The 20,807-nt window shown below is 38.3% G+C and overlaps 1 protein-coding gene across 2 annotated transcripts; it reads right to left on the bottom strand.

Annotated features, from left to right (window-relative positions):
• Positions 1–329: 329 nt before the first annotated feature.
• On the bottom strand, positions 330–18,220 carry CENPH (centromere protein H). Of its 2 annotated transcripts, none has more exons than XM_069556374.1 (9): positions 17,056–18,220; positions 13,496–13,551; positions 8,543–8,591; positions 8,071–8,145; positions 6,039–6,095; positions 3,923–3,986; positions 3,542–3,593; positions 1,145–1,308; positions 330–490 (listed from the first exon to the last, which is right to left on the bottom strand). In XM_069556374.1, exons 1-9 carry the CDS (start codon positions 17,178–17,180, stop codon positions 398–400), a joined length of 735 nt encoding a protein of 244 aa, XP_069412475.1. In that variant the 5' UTR covers positions 17,181–18,220; the 3' UTR covers positions 330–397. The 2 variants fall into 2 exon arrangements, with proteins under 2 accessions (XP_069412475.1, XP_069412474.1); XM_069556373.1 differs by having other exon boundaries at positions 1,145–1,311.
• Positions 18,221–20,807: the final 2,587 nt, after the last annotated feature.

The following is a 20,807-nucleotide window of genomic DNA, read 5'->3' on the forward strand; positions in this document are numbered from 1 at the left end:
TGAATAAAATACAATTGACAGTTGAAAAAAAAAAAACAAAGATGTGTGTGGATATGCTGTTCTAACTTTCTAATATTTTGTTGACAAACAAATACACAGAAGTATTGCAAATGAGAGCTGGGATTTCCAGGAATGTTGTAGAAAAAATGTCCATATTCAGTAGAATGCTGGGCTAGATGTCTTTTGAGACCCTTTCCAGGCTGATTTTCAGATTTAGACTATCCCAGTCACTTTATTATATTTAAAACAATAGATTCCATGTAACACTTAACTCAAGCTAGAAAAAAAAAACTGTAGTATTAGAATCGTTCCAAAAACACTGAAAAGCATTTCACTTGAGATTTCTATTTAAATGACATTAAAAACAGAAACAAAAAATGTCAAACTAGAATTCCTATTAGATCATTGTGAGATTCTTCTCAAGCTGCAGAACAGTTTCCTTGAGGGCAGGATCCTCTGCCCAGTTGACTTTACTCCCCAAAATGAGGTTCTGTAATTAAAAAAAAAAAAGTTTTAAAATTACAAGTTCTCAGCAGTTATAAAAATTTATTGATTTTTTAAAAATTGTCTTTCACATCAAATATTTACAGAACTAGGTGTGAACATTTACTCTGTGATGATGGGAAAAAATAGTAAATGCGTTCTTGTATCTTTATTTCTGTTTTCAATAAGGCTTCAACCTTGATCGCCATAACGCTAGGGAAATATTGACAATGTTTCTAACAATTTTTCTGCTTTGCCAGTTTTTGTAGATAGTTTTTACCTCTTAAGGAAGGATATTTGCAGTGTTTCCTAAAGGAAAAAGATGACAGTTATGGTTCAGAGTTCATTTTGCATTTCTACAGTGAAAAGCAATTAAATTGTAAGTAATATGCATTTTGACAAGAGGTAAAAGACCTTAATTCTCAGCCCTTGCAAAGTTCCAAGACTTTGACAAAGGTGAAGATTATTTTTGTGGTAGGCAATGGAGGACTGATTAAGGTTATAATTAATGAAAATTCTGGACATTATTCTTTGAAAAATTGCAGCTCAATGATACTGAGTTAATTCAGTTATATATAAAAATATGAAGCCTGAAAATAATAGAATTAATCACTTTTAAAAAGTTATTTACCCCCCCCTTTCTACTTTTTATAAATATTACCTGGAACACATGTTGAATAACTGTAGTAATCTGTATCTCTGTCTCCAGTTTTTGTTGTATGGTCTTTATTTTGTCTGAATTTTCCATACTATCCAAATCATCTTTCTGTTTGTTCTTTTCAGTCTGTATTTCTGAAAGCTTTCTTTCTGAAGCTTGTTTTAATTCTGCTGGGTTAAAAATAAAGCAATATACTATATATGACAACTCCTATAAACAAGAATCTTGAAAACTTCTGAAGCAGAATAGTTCCTGATTATTTCAGTCAAGGGAAAATTTTTAATATGCATTTTAGGTTGCAGTTCCATTCTGACATGAAAATGATTCCTCTGGTGCAAAGCACCAGTATTTTAATTTCATACTTAGCAACGCCCTCTGTGAGATGTTCAAGTGTGCAAGCATGACAATGATACTGTCTATAAATGTCTGCCAAGGCATCATGTCAGAGGACTTCCTCTGGGCTGCCAAAAAAATAGGTGATATATGTAAGGAAATACTCTCCCCCTTAGTTTTCAAAACTTACATTTTAATAAATTTTCAAAGAAAGGTAGGATAAATAGGGATAAATATCATCAACCATTTTTTTTTGTTGTTCCTGAAGTATTCTGAGAATTATACTAGAGATCTTCCTTTCATCTTCAGTTGAAAATATCCTAAGTCAAAAATGTACCTAATCCACCAAACATCACAGCCTAGTCTAGCCTGCCTTAAACATGCTCGGAACACTTACATTAGCCTGCAATTGGGCAAAACCTCCTAAGACAAAGCCTGCTTTATAACAATATATTAAATTTCTCATGTAATTTATTGAATACTAAAAGTGAAAAATATAATAGTTGTAAATGTATTGGTGGTTTACTCTCATGACCACGTGGCTGCTGCTGCCTGGCATCACATGAGAGACTATAATGAGCCCAGGAAAAAAGCAAAATTCAAAATCCGAATTCAGTTTCTACTGAATGCATATCATCGTAAAGTAAAAAAATTGTAAGTTGAATCATCATAAGTGGGGGACAGACAGTATTTAAAAATATAAATGGGTATATCTCAGGAGCTCAGTTCTTTGACACTGATGTATCAAAAGCAGGTTGGAATGCAATGGAAAAAAAGCCAAAGGGTGATTAGACAGGTGACAGGACTACTTCTGACCCTGAGATTACTTACAAAAGGCAAATCTAGGGGCTTCCCTGGTGGCTCAGTGGTAAAGAATCCACCTGCCAATGCAGGAGACAAGAGTTCGATCCCTGATCCGGGAAGATCCCATGTGCCCTTGTGCCCTAGAGGCTCTGCTCCACAACAGAAGCCACTGCAGTGAGAACCGGCACAGCAACCCAGAGTAACCCTTGCTTGCCGCAACTCGAGAAGAGTCCATGCAGCGGTGAAGACCCAGGACAGCCGAAAACAATAAAAATAAATGAATAATTTTTTAAAAAGCAAATATACATAGTATTTTAAAATAATAAATCATGCCTGTAACTGTTAAACGAAAAAAGTAATACAGAATAAAATTATGCCAATTTTATAAATAAAAAGCACTGAAGATCGATTATCTCTTGATAAAATTAAAAAAATTTTATGTATATTTTTGTTTTCAAATTCTTTATAGAGGATATGTAGAACTAGCCTTAGTTCTCTCTGAAATAGATTTCAATAAAACATTTCAAAATTTTCAATGCAAAAAGCTATCTCATGTTAAGTTAAACTATAGAACCATATGTATCAAGTGATCATTTAAAAATTATGTACCAGAAAAATAAAATTATGTGTGGACTCCCCCAGGAAGCTGCTTGCCATGGAGCGGACATGCGTTCGATCCCAGGTCTGGGAGGATTCCACATGTCGTGGAGTAACTAAGCCCTAGTCACAAGTACTGAGCCTGTGTGCTGCAGCTACTGAAGCGTTCACGCCTAGAGTCTGTGCTCCACCACAAGAGAAGCCGCCACAGTGAGAAGCGAAGTGCTGCAACAAAGAATGTGGCCTCTGCTCACCACAGTCAGTGAAGACTCCTCACAAAGCAGCAAAGACCCAATGAAGCCAAAAAACAAAATAAATAACCTGAAAAATTATACATATAAATGTTTATTTGGGTGTGGAAAAGGCTTGAAATGATGTATATCTAATTGTGGTCACAAAAGAAGGAGGTATGGCTTTCACATTATACTTTTCTGTATTACTTGATATTCGCCCCCCCCCCCCCACTGAGAATGTATTAATTTTTGTGATTCAAAGTTCTAAAACAATAGATCAAGCAAATTGCACTGTATATACTACTCTTTAAATTGCCACGTCCAAAGTTTTAAGAAAATCAGAAAATTAAAAAAATTTTCAGTGATTGGGAGATCTTCATATTAAGTGAAAAATGTGTTCTCGAAAAAAAAAGCCAAAAAGTGTTCTACATACGCAATCTCTTCTTTCTAACATCAAGCAATTTTTCCTCCAAATCCCAAGTTTCCTGTTATTAGAAATAAAAAGATTAAGGCACATAACCTAAGAACACACCTATAATATTTAAATCATTGAATTTTATCTATTCATATTTTCTAGAGCTTCAGTTTTCAATTCCTCTATTTTTACACAACAAAAGGGAAAGAAAGAGTAGCTTAAATGATAAGTAGATAATTAGTCAGAAATAATGGAACTATGAAAAGAGAGAAAACTTAAGGATACTGAATTCCAAACATACCAGTCTTCGGGCAATCCTATTTAGTCACATACAGTTACCAGCAAGAATGTGTTACTGAAATCATGAGAATGCATAAGCAGCTTTATGTTCAAAATTACCTGCTGTGATTTCATTATTAGTTTATTCAGATTTAATATTTGTTTCATGTTATTCATGAGCGCACTGAAAAGGAATAAAAAATATGATTTATTAAGTTTAAAATTTTTCATTGATTAAGAAATCAGTTAGTATATATATTTTTTCATTACAGCCAATGTACACTTCAATATAGTCATTGTTTAACAAGATAAGTCTAGACAAGTTTGGGGTAAACTAAATTTCTGATGCATTTCCCTAGAAAACTTTTTGCTCATAGGCAACAAAGAATAACAAATTTAAGCATGTAGGAACATTTCTTTTTTTTTTTTCTTGGCCATACCCCGTAGCATGCAGGAGCTTAGTTCCCTGACCAAGGATCGAACCAGTGTCTTCCGCAGTGGAAACATAGAGTCTTAACTACTGGATCACAAAGGAAGTCCCCAGAACATTTCTAAAAATCTCATACTTAGGGAGAAAAAAACCCTAACTTGCTAATATATAGGTTTCTTTTGGAAATGGACTTTAGGATTTTTTAAAAATTCATTAATTTGGCTGTGCTGGGCCTTAGTTTCAGTACACAGGATCTTCCATCCTCATTGCAGCATGGGGGACCTTTAGTTGAGACACATGGGATCTAGGTCCCTGACCAAGGATCAAACCCGGGCCCCCTGCATCGGGAGTGCAAATTTTAGTCACTGTTCTACTAGGGAAGTCCCTAGATGTTAGTTTTTAGACCAGTTTTAGGTTCAGGGCAAAACCAAGTGGAAGGGAAACCCATACACCCTCTGGCCCCACACTTGCACAGCCTCCTCCACCAGAGTAGCCCATCTGTTATAACTGATGAACCTACACTGACACATTATCATCCTCCAAAGTCCATAGTTTACATTAGGGTTCACTCTTGGTGGTGTATATTCTATGCATTTTGACAAATGTATAATGACATGTATCTAACTATATCAGACACAACAGTTTCACTGAATCAACTGCTTTTATTCCCCATTTCTTCAGCAAGTATTTCTGAGAGACTACCTCATGTCAAGATTGTGCCACGCACCAAGATTATAAAATAGAATAAAACACAGTACCTGTTTTCAAAGAGGAAAGAATCTTATGGGGGAAAAAAATAAATCCACACCATCGTTATGACTTCATTAGAATCAGTAATGGATTGTGTAAGAGTTGTGGAAAGGGTAGAACAAGGAAACCCTGAGTCTTAAAGGATGTAAAAGTACAACTGATCCTTGAACAGTGCAGGCAGAGTGGATGGTCAGAGTTACCAACTGTCCACACAGTCCACAGCACTGCTACCTCTGCCTCAAAAACACAGGAATTAAATGGCTCACCCAAGGACAGAAAGCTGAAACAGCCTGGATCAAACCCTAGTTCATTGATTCCACATACTGTGACCTCTAAATAAATACAAACTTTCCCCCATACTTAAAGATCTGTAAAATGAAAATACAGGTACTATATTTATTGAAAAAACACACACAAAACACCTGCATAGAAGTGGACTCAAACAGTTCAAACCCATGCTGTTCCAGGGTCAAGTGTAATTATGAAGAATACCTAACAAGCAGTTTGGTACAGCCGGAGTAAAAGGGCAGAAATAAGACCGGGCAAGAAGAGTAGTTCTCATATTTCCTAGTGCCACCGTCCTTTGGGAGGCTTGTTATATGTGGGTTGCCAGCTTCCCGTCTTAGGATCGGATTACAGATGACCTTGGATGCCAGAGTCTTTATTTTATATTTCTTGGCAAGTTATATAAGTTACTCATTTCTGCCCATGAAAAATGAGGAGTATATTTCCTATCTCATTGGGTTATTGTTGGCTTAAATGAGATAACATTGTTCTTGTCTTACAGTAACAAGTTAAACAAAAGTTAACTTTCAAAAGCTTCCTTTAAAATTCTAGATCATCAGGGTAAAACCTCAGGGTCCCATCCATTTGGAACAGGATGTCAGTAGGACTATAAAGTTTGTAAGGATGAGACGAGCCTACTTTTCTTATTTCCCAGATAAAGATGGTCAACAGTGACAGATAATTAAAAAAATTCATGGAACTAATCATTATGCGATCTCCCTTACTGCCAACCTGACCAAATCCAGGAAACATAAAACAAAAAAAACATACCTAGTCTTGATATCAACCGTCTCCAGGTGTTTTTTAAGTGCAGTTGAAAGTTGCATCCTATAGAGGAAAAAACTCCATTATAAAACATGGATAACATTTATGGTACAGTGAAAAGAATATTTAAAAATACAACAAAGATTCCTTTCTGTTTAAATGTAACATAAAACAAAAGTAGGTTTTTAAACAGTATTATATGGGAAATAATTTGATAAGTCAGTCATAGAAACACGAAGTAACACCAAGAGGGATGGGGCTGTTGCATGTGGTTGTGCACGGCCAGGCGAGGGGCTGAGCTGACCTGACACCCTGCCTGAACTTGCTCTCCAAACCACCCACCTAGGTGCAGGGCTGGAGGAAGCAATAAGGCACTACAAAATGTAATGTACAATATGATAAAATACAATTAACACTGCTATAAGCTACATATGAAAGTTAAGAGATTAAGAATTCTCACAACAAAAAAAATCTTTTTCTATTTTTTAAATTTTGTATCTATATGAGATGGTTGATGTTCACTAAACCTCCTATGATGATCATTTCAGGATGCATGTAAGTCAAAACATGCTCTACACCTTAAACTTAGACAGTTATTGTTTAGCCGCTAAGTTGTGTCCGACTCTTTTGTGACCCCATGGACTGTAGCCTGCCAGGCTCCTCTGTCTATGAGATTTTCCCGGCAAGAATACTGGAGTGGGTTACCATTTCCTTTCTCCAGGGGATCTTCCTGACCCAGGGATCAAACCCATGTCTCCTGCATTGGCTGGCGGATTCTTTGCCACTGAGCTGCCAGGGAGGCCCAAACTTATACACTGCTGTATTTCAATTATATCTCAATAAAACTGGAAGAAGGAAAAAAGGCATACAGATCAGCAGGCTTAAATTAGGTAGAGTTAGGGAATACAAAGCCATACTCAACTATAAACTTTAAATATGTCTATGTATAAGCAAGCACTATAATTTGTTTTTAAATTCAATAGCTAGTAAATAAGTGATAATAGAAAGTTAATAAGCTCAGCAATATCAGTCATTTCATTAAAGAGGATATCTTAATAGCTCTGATCTTAGTCAAAAAATATCATCTATATAATGAGCCAGCACATTAAATGAGGGAAAAAAGTTCACTGCTAGAAGTAATTAAAAGGACTTTAACTATTTTCAATTAAATGTAAGTAAATGTATCTGGGAAGGTCAGAAATACAAGGGAAAAACTATTAGAGTCATTCATTGGATTGAGATTATTAATTCAGATCATAAATCTATAATAGAGACTACGTTTATCTTACTGACAGCTGTATACCAGCATCCAGCACAAAGCTCTGACACAGTAAGCACTCAAATATTTGGTGAATGAATTCTAAAATACAGACGCAAAGTTTAAAATTAAAAATACATTTAAACTCAATGATAATTCCTTTACTCCATTAAGAGTTACTGGAATAAATATGAGACTTCCCTGGTGGCTCAGTAGCTATGATTCGAAGCTCGCAATGCAGGGGCCTGGGTTCAATTCCTGGCTGGGGAACTAAATCCCACACGCTGCAACTAAAGATTCCTCGTGCCACGACTAAGACCTAGCACAACCAAAAATAAATCGTATAATCCTTTCCAACACCAAATGTGATTTAACCTCACACTTCTATTGTCTTGACTGACATTTTCTTATTAACACTGTCTTATGTAACTTCTTCAAATGAAAACATTAATGATGTAACTTTTCTCTCAGGGCTCAAAATTTGTGGGACCATCAACTAATCATCATTTTGATTAATTCAGACTAGTGGTAAAGAACCCACCTGCCAAAGCAGGAGACGTAAGAGACTCCAGTTCAATCTCTGGCTCAAGAAGGTCCCCTGAAGGAAGGCATGGCAACCTGCTCCAGTATTCTTGCCTGGAGAATCCCATGGACAGAGGAGCCTAGTGGGCTACAGTCCACAGGGTTGCAAAGAGCTGGATATGACTGAAGCGACTTAGCACACACACACACCCCACCTTGAGCCATACCCATCTTGCATACTTAAAATGTAATAATTACCTGTCTAACGCAAGCTTTTTAATTTCAAAAGCAGTTTTTGCCTCTTCAACTTCATTTTCTAGTTCTTCAATTTTACTGCCAAAGAAGCATGAACCAAAGAATGTCAGCAATGTCAGATAAAGTAACCACTGGAATAAAGGCATAAAGTAAATCTTTGAAGAAAGTGAAATGCCTGTTATCTAAATAATAGTATTCTACAGGATCCCACACTGACATTTCCAGATTTGGTAACTTGACTCTCACTGAGTTACTTTGATAAATATCTTGTTAAAGTGGGGCCGGTGCCGAGACTGCTAATGTGATAGCTCACTCATGTGCATGTAAGTTGACATCCCACATCAGTAACTTCTCAACATGTGCATGACAAATTACGTGGAAAAACAAAGAAAGGAAAAAGAAAGAAAATATTATAAGATGGATAATATTATTAAATCTGTAAAAACCACAACTAAAATTTTAAAATATGACATACGCTTCAATTTGCTTTTCCTGCATGATTTGTTCTGGAGTCTTTTCTTCATCTACAAATGAATAGATTTTTGAAGTTAGTAATATTTCATAAAAGTGTTGTCCAACAAAAATATAATGTGAGCCACAAATGCAAACCAAATATGTAATTTTAAATTTCTAGTTTCCACATTACGAAAGTAAAGAAACAAGTGAAATTAATTTTAATATAGCTTATTTAACCCAGTAGATCCAAAATATTGTCACTTTAAGCAATTTGGAATTACTGTTGAAATAGTTCACAATCTTTTCTTCTGTTTGCATTTTACATTTAGTCCTCAGTGAGGAATGACCATATTTCAAGTGTTCAGTGGCCACATGGAGCTAGTGACTAACATATTAGACAGCACAGATTAGAATGATAGAAAAAGAGAGTAAAAAAATCAAGATCAATGTAAAAAAATAGAAACTATGTCTATATATAAGAAATTTTAAATATATGTAAAATTACATCCAAAAACACAAAATAATTAAGGATAAATTTAACAAAATACATGTATGTATGACCTCTACACTATACACTATCAAACAGTAAAATGGAAAGATATACTACCTACATGTACTGGGAGAATCATGGCTAATCTAACAACTGCTAATATAACGAATTCACCCATACTGATCTATATGCTGTGTTGTGCTTAGTTGCTCAGTCACGTCTGACTCTTTGTGACCCCATGGACCGTAGCCCACCAGGCTCCTCCATGGGGATTCTCCAGGCAAAAATACTAGAGTGTGTTGCCATGCCCTTCTCCAGGGGATCTTCCTGACCCAGGGATCGAACCGGGGTCTCCTGCAGTACAGGTGGATTCTTTACCAGCTGAGCTTCCAGAGTCCCACTCAAAATCCCGGAAATTGACAAGCTGATTTTAAAATGCACATAGAAAAATAAAGGACCAAGAATAGTCAAAACAGTTTTGACAAAGAATGAACTTGAAGGACTTATAGTAGCTGACAATCAAGACTTACTATAAAGCTACGGTAATCCAAACAGTGTGGCACCATTGTAAAGATAGACAAGTTCCTCAAAGGAACAGAAGAAAAAGTCCAGAAATAGACCTACACATATACAATGGGTTACACATGAAAAAAAATGAACCTTGACCCTTACTTAGCTTACACTATACCCAAAACTTAACCCAAAATGAATCACAGTACTGAATGTTAAACTTAAAACTTTAAGACTTCTAGAACAAACATAGGAGAAAACCTTTGCAACCTTGAAATAGTCAGTTTCTTAGACAGAACTCAAAAACCGCAAACCACAAAAGAAAAACAGTGAAAAACAACACTTCATAAAAATTTATGCCTTCTGCTCCTGAAAGGACTGTTAAGAAAATAAAAAAGCAACAAACTAGGAGAAAATTTCTGCCATATATATATATATATATATATATATATACACACATATATATGTACACACACATATATATTTTTACTCATCTGAAACAGGACTGTATTTATTTTTTGAAAGAAGTGAATGTTTAAGAAAATATATAATATTTTCATTTTTAATTAAAACTCAAACTCAGTAAGACTAACAATCTAACTAAAAATGGGCAAAGATTTGAAAGGACACTTCAAAAAGTAAACTACCAATAAGACATGAAAAGATGATCAACAATATCAGTTATTAGGGAAATATAAATTAAAACCACATAAAATATATCACTACATACTTACTAGAATGGCTAAAATTTAAAGACTGACAGTATGAAGTTTTAGAGAAGATATTGAGCAACTGGAAACCTCATACACTGCTGGGGAGGAATCTGCCATAATGGTATAACTATCTTAGCAGTTTGGTAGTTTCTTAAAAAGTTAAACATACACTTATCACCTTGAAATTTCACTTTTAGGTATTTAACCAAGAGAAATGAAAGCAAATGTCCACAAAAAGATTTACAAATGACAACTGCCCATAGCAGCTTTATTAACGAGGGGCAAACACTGGAAACAATTCAAATGTTCATCAACAGGTAAATGGATTAAAATTGTGGTGCAGTCATCATAAAATGTACTTCACAATAAAAAGGAAAGAATTACTGAGACAAAAGAGCATGGATGAATCACAAAAATGCTACACGGTACAAAAAGTAGCCAGACCCTTTGGGAGTGACTGCTGACAGGTTTGGGGTTTCTTTATAGAGTAATGCAAATGTTCTGCAATTAGATAGTGGTAATGGTTACACAACATTGTAAATACTAAAAGTTACTGAATTGTACATTTTAAAATGGTGAATTTTGTTGCATGAATTAAGTCACGAAAGATGTTGAAAAAAAAACCCCACCATATAAATACATTTACATCAAATGCTGTTCAAAAGCACTGTTCTATGATAAATGAAATGCTTAATATCTGCACTGTTCAATACGGTAGCCACCAGCCGCATTGTGGCTGAACCATTTGATATGTGAGTAGTACAACTAAAGTAAAACTGAAGTGAAATTAGTTAGTTGTACTAGTCACATATCAAATAAGTTCATCTTCTGTGAGTCTCTTTCTGTAGAAATGTTTACATCTGTGATTTTAGTGGTGATCTTGATTAAAGAGATGTATATATTTGTCAAAACTCATCAAATTGGGCTTCCCTGGTGATCCAGCAGTTAAGAATCCACCTTGTAAGGCAAGGGATACCGGTCTGAACCCTGGTTTGAGAGGATCCCACATGTGGAGCAACTAAACCTATGTGCCACAATTACTGAGCCTATGCTCTAGAGCCCAGGAGCCACAACTACCGAGCCCATGCGCTGCAACTACTGAAGCCCGAGCACCTAGAATCCATGCTTTGAAACAAGAAAAGCTGCCGCAATGAGAAGCTTGCACACCACAACTAGAGATGAGCCCCCACTTGCTGCAACTTGAGAAAGCCAGCGTGCAGCAATGAAGACTCACCACAGCCAAAAATTAAATAAATCTTTGCAACAACATCTACAAAAAAAAAAAAACTCATCAAATCATACCCTTAGAATAGATGCACTTATTGTAAAAAAAAAAAAAAAGCCTTCAAGCAATAAAGTCTCAGTATTTTTTAGTGGTAAACACGAATCAATTTTAGATACATATCTTCTCTTCAAAACTAAAACCTAACTTCTTATGTGTGTGTTAGTGGCTCACTCATGTCCCATTCTTTTTGACCCCATGGACTAAGCCCTCTGTCCACGGAATGCTCCAGTCAAGAACACTGAAGTGTGTTGCCATTCCCTTCTCCATGGCATCTTCCCAACCTAGGGTTTGAACCCAGGTCTCCTGCATTGCAGGCAGATTCTTTACCATCTGAGCCACCAGGAAGCCGTAACAATCGGTCCTCTCCTTTAGCTGCAGAAATTCTACAGTGCAGACTATTAAGTCTACTCAAGATTTTAGATGTCACAACTCCTTCAAAATTAGCTATACAGGGCAAACAAGAACTGCATGAAGAGGCAGATTCTTATCACTTGGATTTTAGCTCTAAGGTCATCGTCTTGAAGAATCCATCTCTGATTACTGTATCTAAAGTAGTCCTTCCCTCTTATCATACCATTATTTCCTTCATCACATTTACCTCACCTCATAGTTATCTCACGTCTCTTTGCTTACCTGTTTTGCTACACAGAATTTAAGCTCCACGAGGATAAAGTCAGCCTTGTTCAACACCATATCTCCATTCCTAGCACCCACTATTCATTCAACTATGATTGCATGATTACCACTAGAGATAATTCCTCAATGGTTCAAGTTTTGAATAGCTTTTCCCCTACACCTCATTGTCTAAGATCAGTTATACTTTTTTATATAATATGTGGGCTCTCATGCCAGTAAAAGGATTAGACAAGTCCTACTTCTCATCTCTAAGATAAATATAATTTGTTTAATAGAAGGAACATAGGCTTTGGAAAGAAGGACACCATTAATTCCTCCAGGGGAAGGACAGTGACCTACTGATCATCTTTGAGGTAAGCATTTTTTAATTGAATTATAGTTGATTTACAGTGTTGTGTTAGTTTCAGGTATACAGCAAAGTGATTGTTATACATATATACACATATATATAAATATAAGTACTTTATAGATAATATATACTCTTTTATAGGCATTATTGATATTACAAAAGGGACATGACTTTAGAGCCAGTAAGGTCTGATTCACTTCCTAACTCCTATGGTTATTAGCTATAGTAAGCAGAAGAGAGGCTGGGGGCCATCTTTTTTTAAGGTTTTGTTTTCTTTTGTTCTGTTTGTTGCATAAGATGCCCCTTTAGAAACCCTAGACTGGGGTTGGAAAACACACCAGAAATGCCTTCTGATCTGTGGCCTTAAAGTGAGCTTGAACAGAGCACAAAAATTATCGAGGTTCAAACATGGACTCAGGGAAGTAACTAAAACATCTATGAGGTGCCTAGGCTTCTCCACAATTCTTGATTCAACACAGTGTACTATTTGGTTTTATTCTGTAAGTTTATTTCATAGAGAAAGAAAAAGTAACCAAAATCTATCTTTGTGACCCACGGGCTTATAATAAATCAGGTGGCGTTAGGTGATTATTACTTAGGACGACTAAACCCATCATTTAACTACTCTCTTGGCCCTGAGATTTTTGGATTAATAATTGTAAAAGATAAATTAAAATTTTTATATAGAATTGAAAATTGTCAGTCACACTTTTATGCCTATCTCCCTTCTGTTTCCATGTCATTAATCCAGTGTTTCTCAAAGTATAGGTCTCAGATCACTTGTTCAACAATCATCTAATCTCCTAACTTAATGTCCAAGTTGTTGATGGTAGCTAAGCCCACAGGAATTTCCAATCAATAGAACTTAATTTTCCTGAATTCCTAACACCCCTCCTTCCCTAGATAAATAATTGTAAAATTGATCTTTTCCCTGGAGTACTGTTCATCATCAAACTCACAAAACCTTATTTGAAAATGGAAATCCTTACGTGCATCAACCATTGACTTATATTCCAAGAGTTGTTGTTTGGTCTGTGCTCTTAGCCTGAAAACAGATAAGAAGAGAGTTATATAATTATTGAGGTTTTATTCATTACTATATGATAAATCAACTCATCTTTTTTGGAATCTGATGCAACAAAATGAGTATAAATAAACAGCATTAAAATCTTACAGGGACGTCCCTGGTGGTCCAGCAGTTAAGACTCAGTGCTCCCAATGCAAGGGGCGCAGGTTCAATCCCTGGTTGGGAAACTAGATCCCACATGCTGCAATGAAAGCTCCCTCCCACACATGGCAACTAAGACTTGGCACATATATATTTAAATAAAAGATCTTCCAGGTTGGCCTCATTTTATTTAAAATAGGCATACAAGATGTTATGCCTCAGAAAAACACACAAAATGAAATACAGTAGGAAAACAGCATCTGTAAGGAAAAGTTAAAATTTTGATTTTTAAATTTATTTTTAACGGGCCACACTGAAATACAGCTTAAAGAGAACACTACACAAAGAAATAGATTTAAGTGGTAAACCCCCAAACACAGTAATGTGTTACAAACAGATTGAAACATTCTTAAGAGATACAGAAAAATATCAAAGGTACTAATCCTTGGATAAATAAGTAATTTATATAGTTTTCTTAGTCATCCTATGACTCTACTTACTTAAAAATCATACAAAAAATGGGTAGAAGAGCTATGGGTAAAATGATAACTACTTATTAGATGTTTCACATTTACCTGGTAATTCTCCAGTTCTGAGTTTGTTTTGTGACTCTGAGATCTAGTTAAGTAGCTAAGGAACATTAGACAAAATTTTAAAACTTTGCAGCATTAAGCTCCCTGTTTTAAAATTCCAAATGAAAAGAGCAATTTCTTAAGAGTTTAAGTAGGACAGCATTTTATGACACACTGAAACAATAATTCATTTTTAGCTGAGATGGAAAAGGAGATGTTATATCTTTAATATTTTATTATTTCATATTGTAGGTAGAAAGGGATTTTTAATTTAGTCATTCAAGTGTTTCAAAGACTTACACAAAAGATTGTCTTTCCAGGTCAGTGAGTAGTGTTCATTAGCATTTTCTGAGAACAAAAAGATGAAGGCAAGCCCATACACTTGGTCAAAGGTCAAAGGAATGGGAAGTGGGCTATTATGTCACCCCCAGAGTTCCTGCTGCCTTTTTTTTTTTTTTTTTTTAATTAAATGCTGTTCACCAGTTGAGTCAGGTGGACTTTTGTGAGAGAATAGTGTCTGGTGGCCAGGACCTCTTTGGGGCATTTATTCCTAAGTGTAATACACAACAGATGGGAATAGGGGAAAGTAATACAGGAAAGTTAGTCGTTCCAGTTCAGGAACTGATGAAGCCCTTATATGCCTTCAAGAAACCCATGGGATGTTCTAGCTGTGAACAGTGGCTATTACGGTCATCTGGAATTGACCCTGGACTATAGGAGCACTTTCCTATATAGCTCTGAGAACTCTGGATAGGAATTCACCAGATCCAATGGCCCATAGATAAAAAGAATGGGAATAGTTAAAAGGAAAGAATTCAGTGTCTTCTAAATGTCTTCGTGTGAAACAGGGAGGTTTCTCTGCCCTTCTCTGTTATAGATATGACCCTTTTCAATCCAGAAGCTGCGTGTTTTGTATTTTCTACCAGGAAGCAATGTCTGTACGTTGCTAAGGAAAAGACTTAATGAGAAAGGACATCAGTCTTCTACTCCAGTGGGCAACTATGGACCTGAGCCATATCCATCCTACTCTTTGTTTCTGTGTGACCCCTCAAGCTAAGATTAGTTTTCATGTGTTTAAATGGTTTGGGAAAAAGTTATGTTACCTTCCTCCACATATATATATATATATATATATATATATATATATATATATATATATATATATATAACTCCATTTGACAGACTCTTTATATAGTACGTCAGCCAGATCAATTCCACTTGAACCCACAGAACAGCTCCTGGACAACAATATCTCCATAATCATGAGACAAAGGTTGATCCTGTGGTTCTGGAGCGCCAGAGGTTGCCAAAAATGCCTCCAAGAAGCTGACCTGCCCCAAAATGAAATAGTCTGGGCTCTGGTTGTCAGCGAAGCCAAAGCCAAAGAAATTAAGAGCAATCACTTGATGAAATCTGAGGGTAAGAACTACCCATCTTGTACCAATCAGAGCTGGATGTTGGAAAGCCATGTAAAAGCATGACTATCTGGAGACTTCCAGCCATACCCACAGAGTCTTTACAGAAGATGTTCAGTCCTTTGTAGGTGAAAAATTTGCCTAGCAACTTTCATGAGTGAGGAGCAAGGGGAAAACTGTGGAGTGGGAAAGGAAGGGTAAGACCTGGGCTATAAGATTCCATGATTGGAGGAACCTGTTGTGTATTTGTAGGGGGGTAATTTTGAAGGTGAGGTTGTGAGGTTTATTATTAGGTGAGGCCTTTCAAAGCAGTAATGAAGTTGAAATACATACAGTTACAAAGCTTTTTTAAAAAAAATCCCCTTGTTACGATTTAGGTCTGCAAATTTTTTTCTGTAAAGGACTAGAAAGTAAATATTTTAGGCTTTGTGAGTCCTATAGTAGATACAATAGGCTTCCTACTGTGGGCTTCCCTGGTGGCTCAGACGAAAAAGAATCTGCCTGTCAAAGCAGGAGACCTAGGTTCGATCCATGGGTCGGGAAGACTTCTGGAGAAGGGAATGGCTACTCATTCCAGTATTCTTGCCTGGAGAATTCCACGGACAGAGGAGCCTGGCAGACTACAGTCCATAGGGTTACAAAGAGTCAGACACAATTTAACAACTTTCACTCACTCTCACTCATGGTATCTGCTCTAACTGCTTAACTCTGTCCTTGCAAGTTGCGTTCCAATAAAACGTTACATAAGGAGACAAATTTAATTTCATATAATTTTTACCTATTATTAACATCTTATAACTTTTCCCCCAACCATTTAAACACATGAAAACTAATTTTAGCTTGAGGGGTCACACAGAAACAAAGAGTAGGATGGATATGGCTCAGGACCATAATTGCCCACTGGAGTAGAAGGCTGATGTCCTTTCTCATTAAGCATTTTCCTTAGCAACGTACAGACATTGCTTCCTGGTAGAAAATACAAAACACGCAGCTTCTGGATTGAAAAGGGTCCTAGCTATAACAGAGAAGGTCAGAGAAACCTCCCTCCAATATAAATCTGGGCTTGGATGCAACCCACAAAGGGCTTGAAAATCAGGACCGCAGGGCATGAGTGGGTAAGAAAGGCAATGTTAATTATAGCTCCGTAGGCCCTCTGCCAAACTCTGACCCCATAATATCTCTTTTAATTCCCACAGCAACTTAGCTAGGAAGCTGTCATTTTCCCTCTCTTTTCCAAGACGAAGAAAGGGGCTTAAAGAGCTTATGTGAATGCTCTAGTCACCAGCCATTAAGCGATCGACAATGAATTCGAACCCTAGACATTTTCGGCAAAGAGGGGAGCGCTTGGCCAAGACTCCCACTTGGCTCCTGCCCAGTCGGTCAGAGGGTACAACCTGAGCAGCAGGGTCATGCGGTCCTCCGGACGCACCGCCTGGGCGCCGGCGACCTGCGGCGGCCCGCCTTCCCCTCCGGAGTCCGCAGGCTTGGTGACGGCTTGCTCCTCGGACTGCGTCTCCATTCCGGGCGCGAAGAGCTACGACTCAGGACTGGCGGAGTCTTCCACAGAAGGGGCCGCTTTTCCCGCCACAAAATTGATACCCGGAACCAGCCGGAGCGTCTCCGCGTTCGGTCACACCCCTTCCGCCTCGTGGCCCCGCCCTTTCCTCCCTGGTCTCTGGTTGCCATGGTTGCGGCTGTGCCTTCTTTTATTCCCGCTCTAGTAATTAAAGTTGTTGTTCAGTCGCCCAGTCGTGTCCGACTCTTTGCGACCCCATGGACTGCAGCACGCCAGGCCTCCCTGTCCCCCACCGTTTCCCAGAGTTGGCCCAAGTTCAAGTTCATTGCCTGGGTGATGCCATCCAGCCTTCTCATCCTCTGACGCCCTCTTCTTCTGCCCTCAGCCTTTCCCAGCATCAGGGAGTTTTCCAATGAGTCTTCTGGTCGCATCAGATGGCCTTGGGCTTTCCTTATGGCTCAGCCGGTAAAGAATCCGCCCGCAATGCGGGATTCCCTGGATCTCTGAGTTAGGAAGGGAAAGGCTACCCACTCCAGTATTCTGGCCTGGAGAATTCCATGGAATGTTTAGTCCGTGGGGTGGCAAAGTGTCGGACACTACTGGGCGACTTTCACTTTCCACTTTCAGCTTCAGCGTCCGTATTTCCAGTGGATATTCAGGGTTGATCACTCTTAAAGTTGATTGGTTTCCAGGAGAATTTCATGAGTCTTCTCCAGCACCACAGTTTGAAGGCATCAATTACTTAATTTGAAGGCAAAAAGTTAAGCATCAGCTCTGTCGAGCTGGGCTAAGCGCTATGCTGCAGCCATTTGGGGGCACTCTCAGGCTTGTGGCACCGCGACCTGGAGGGGAGAACCCCGACATCAACCGTCTTTCAGCCTTTGAGCTGGGATAGTGATTCTTGATCCATTTTAGAATTCTCCTTCCATCTGCTGCCCTGGAAGATGGGTGTGGAGGGCAGGCTGGCAGAGAAAAGGATTTGAGAGTTTTGTTCTGAGCTCGTTAAGTCCAGGCCCCTCATTTGGCAGAGAAAGCAGAGGCCCAAGTTCAGAGATACCCACTGCTCTCTAGAAGGCAGTGCAGACTTTCAGTGTGAAATTCAACTGTAAGATTTGAACTTTTTATTTCACTTTTTTGAGGGCGGAGGCGGTTGATCCCTGGTTAGATAACTAAGATCCCACATGCTGCAACAGGTTTGCGTGCCCCTGAGTGTCAGTTTTTCGATCTGACAGATTACAATCGACCTTTCTCAGCTGAATTTAATGCTCCAGTGCTTAGCTGAGCAGTGACCAGGTAATGGAGAAAATGCAGGGCATAAATGCCTGATTGGTTTGTAGTTTTTCACTATGATCAGTCCCATAAGTGACTGATCTTTGTGGCATAAGCAGTTCGGGCCTCTTTGAACAGGAGAGTTTCTAGTTTTTCCTGAGTTATACTTGTCACACAATAGTACTCTCTTTTTCCTATTATCAAAGTAATTCGGCTCCTGGTAAAAGATTCAAAAGGCATGGTAGGATGTAAAATGTTAAGTTCACCACTGCTACTCCCAAATTCCTGGAAGAACATTTTGCTTCATTTTTTCTTTTACAAGAAAGTTACTGTTTTCTTTTTTCACTTACTTTGTCTGGGATGTCTTACAATGTTTCAGAACTAGTTTATCCGGGATGTCTTCCAGTATCTCACATCAACCTCATCCTTTTAAGCAGCTGCCCATCAGGAGTCCACAGGCCAAAATTGGGCGAAAGGTTATGCAATGCTTTTCCTCATGAGCATGCATGAGGATCACTGAAAGGACTGGTTGAAACAGACAGCTAGGTGCCTCTCCACGTTACTGATTCTGATTTGCATTTCATGTCCCCAGGTGATATTGCTATTGCTGGTTGAGGATGACACTTTAAGAACCGCTGCAGTGGCGGATTATAACAATAAAAAACAAAAATGAAAAAAGGAACAGGGAATTCCCTGGTGGTCCAGTGGTTAAGACGCTACTAATGCAAGGGGCCCGGGGTTGATCCCTGGTTAGGGAACTGAGAGCCCACATGCTGCAACTAAGATTGGGTGCAGCCCTCCCCCCAAAAAAGAGTCAAACAAAGAGGGTATGTCTGTGAGCAGAGACCCAATTTTTAGAGAATGTCCTATATAGAAGGGATGATAAAATCAAACAATTACCATCATCTCACTCCCAGTGAGACAAATTATTCAAAACAAGTATCATTAATGTCAGGATTAGAAAAAGAATTCCCTAGTGCTCAAGTGGTTGAGGCTCTGCTTTCACTGCCAAGGGCATGGTTCCATGGCTAAATAAAAAGAAAGTAAAAGACAAAAAGCTAGGGACTCCCGTCAGTCCAGTAGCTAAGACTTCACACTTCCAATGTGGGGGCGCAAGTCTAATCTTTGGTCAGGGAACTAGACCCCACAGGCTTTAACAGGAAGAGACTTACAGATTTAGACAATGAATTTTATAGTAATGGGGGGTGGTGGTGGTGAGGAGGGATAATTAAGGATGGTTAGGTACACACTGCTATATTTAAAATGAATATTCAACAAGGACCTATTGTAAAGTACATGTTATACATTAGTTCAGTCGCTCAGTCATGTCCAACTCTTTGCAACCCCGTGAACCAAAGCACGCCAGGCCATCACCAACTCCCAGAGTTCACCCAAACTCATGTCCATTGTGTCAGTGATGCCATCCAGCCATCTCATCCTCTGTCGTCCCCTTCTCCTCCTGCCTCCAATCCCTCCCAGCATCAGGGTCTTTTCCAATCAGTCAGCTCTTTGCATCAGGTGGCCAAAGTATTGTGGAGTTTCAGCTTCAACATCAGTCCTTTCAGTGAACACCCAGGACTGATCTCCTTTAGGATGGACTGGTTGGATCTCCAGTCCAAGGGACACTCAAGAGTCTTCTCCAACACCAAGGATCAAAAGCATCAGTGCTTTGGCGCTCAGCTTTCTTTATAGTCCAACTCTCACATCCATACATGACCACTGGAAAAACCATAGCCTTGACTAGACTGACCTTTGTGTCTGCTTTTTAATATGCTGTCTAGGTTGGTCATAATTGTCCTTCCAAAGAATAAGTGTCTTTTAAGTTTCATGGCTGGAGTCACCATGTGCAGTGATTTTGGAGCCCCCCAAAATAAAGTCAGCCACTGTTTCCCCATCTATTTGCCATGAAATGATGGGACGGGATGCCATGATCTTAGTTTTCTGAATGTTGAGCTTTAAGCCAACTTTTTCACTCTCCTCTTTCACTTTCATCAAGTGGCTCTTTAGTTCTTCTTCACTTTCTGCCATAAGGGTGGTGTCATCTGCATATCTGAGGTTATTGAGATTTCTCCCGGCAATCTCGATTCCAGCTTGTGCTTCATCCAGTCCAGCATCTTCTCATGATGTACTCTGCATATAAGTTAAATAAGCAGAGTGACAATATACAGCCTTGATGTACTCCTTTCCCGATTTGGAACCAGTCTGTTGTTTCATGTCCAGTTCTGACTGTTGCTTCCTGACCTGCATACAGGTTTCTCAAAAGCACATGCTCATTTTTATGAGGCAGCCTGGATGGGAGGGGGCTTTGGGGAAGAATGGATACATGTATATGTATGGCTGAGTCCCTCCCTGTTCACCTGA

The sequence above is a fragment of the Ovis canadensis genome, chromosome 16, assembly GCF_042477335.2.
Source record: "Ovis canadensis isolate MfBH-ARS-UI-01 breed Bighorn chromosome 16, ARS-UI_OviCan_v2, whole genome shotgun sequence".
NCBI classification, from domain to species: Eukaryota; Metazoa; Chordata; class Mammalia; order Artiodactyla; family Bovidae; genus Ovis; species Ovis canadensis.

What these genes read in the sequence shown, in the direction of transcription:
- CENPH (XM_069556373.1), bottom strand. Translation starts at nt 17,180, where the DNA reads ATGGAGACGCAGTCCGAGGAGCAAGCCGTCACCAAGCCTGCGGACTCC. An exon ending in TGTTAGAAAGAAGAGATTGC is followed by an intron (nt 1,312 to 3,541) that starts GTATGTAGAACA and finishes TTTTTAACCCAG; the next exon opens with CAGAATTAAAACAAGCTTCA. An exon ending in TTATTCAACATGTGTTCCAG is followed by an intron (nt 491 to 1,144) that starts GTAATATTTATA and finishes TTTTAATTACAG; the next exon opens with AACCTCATTTTGGGGAGTAA.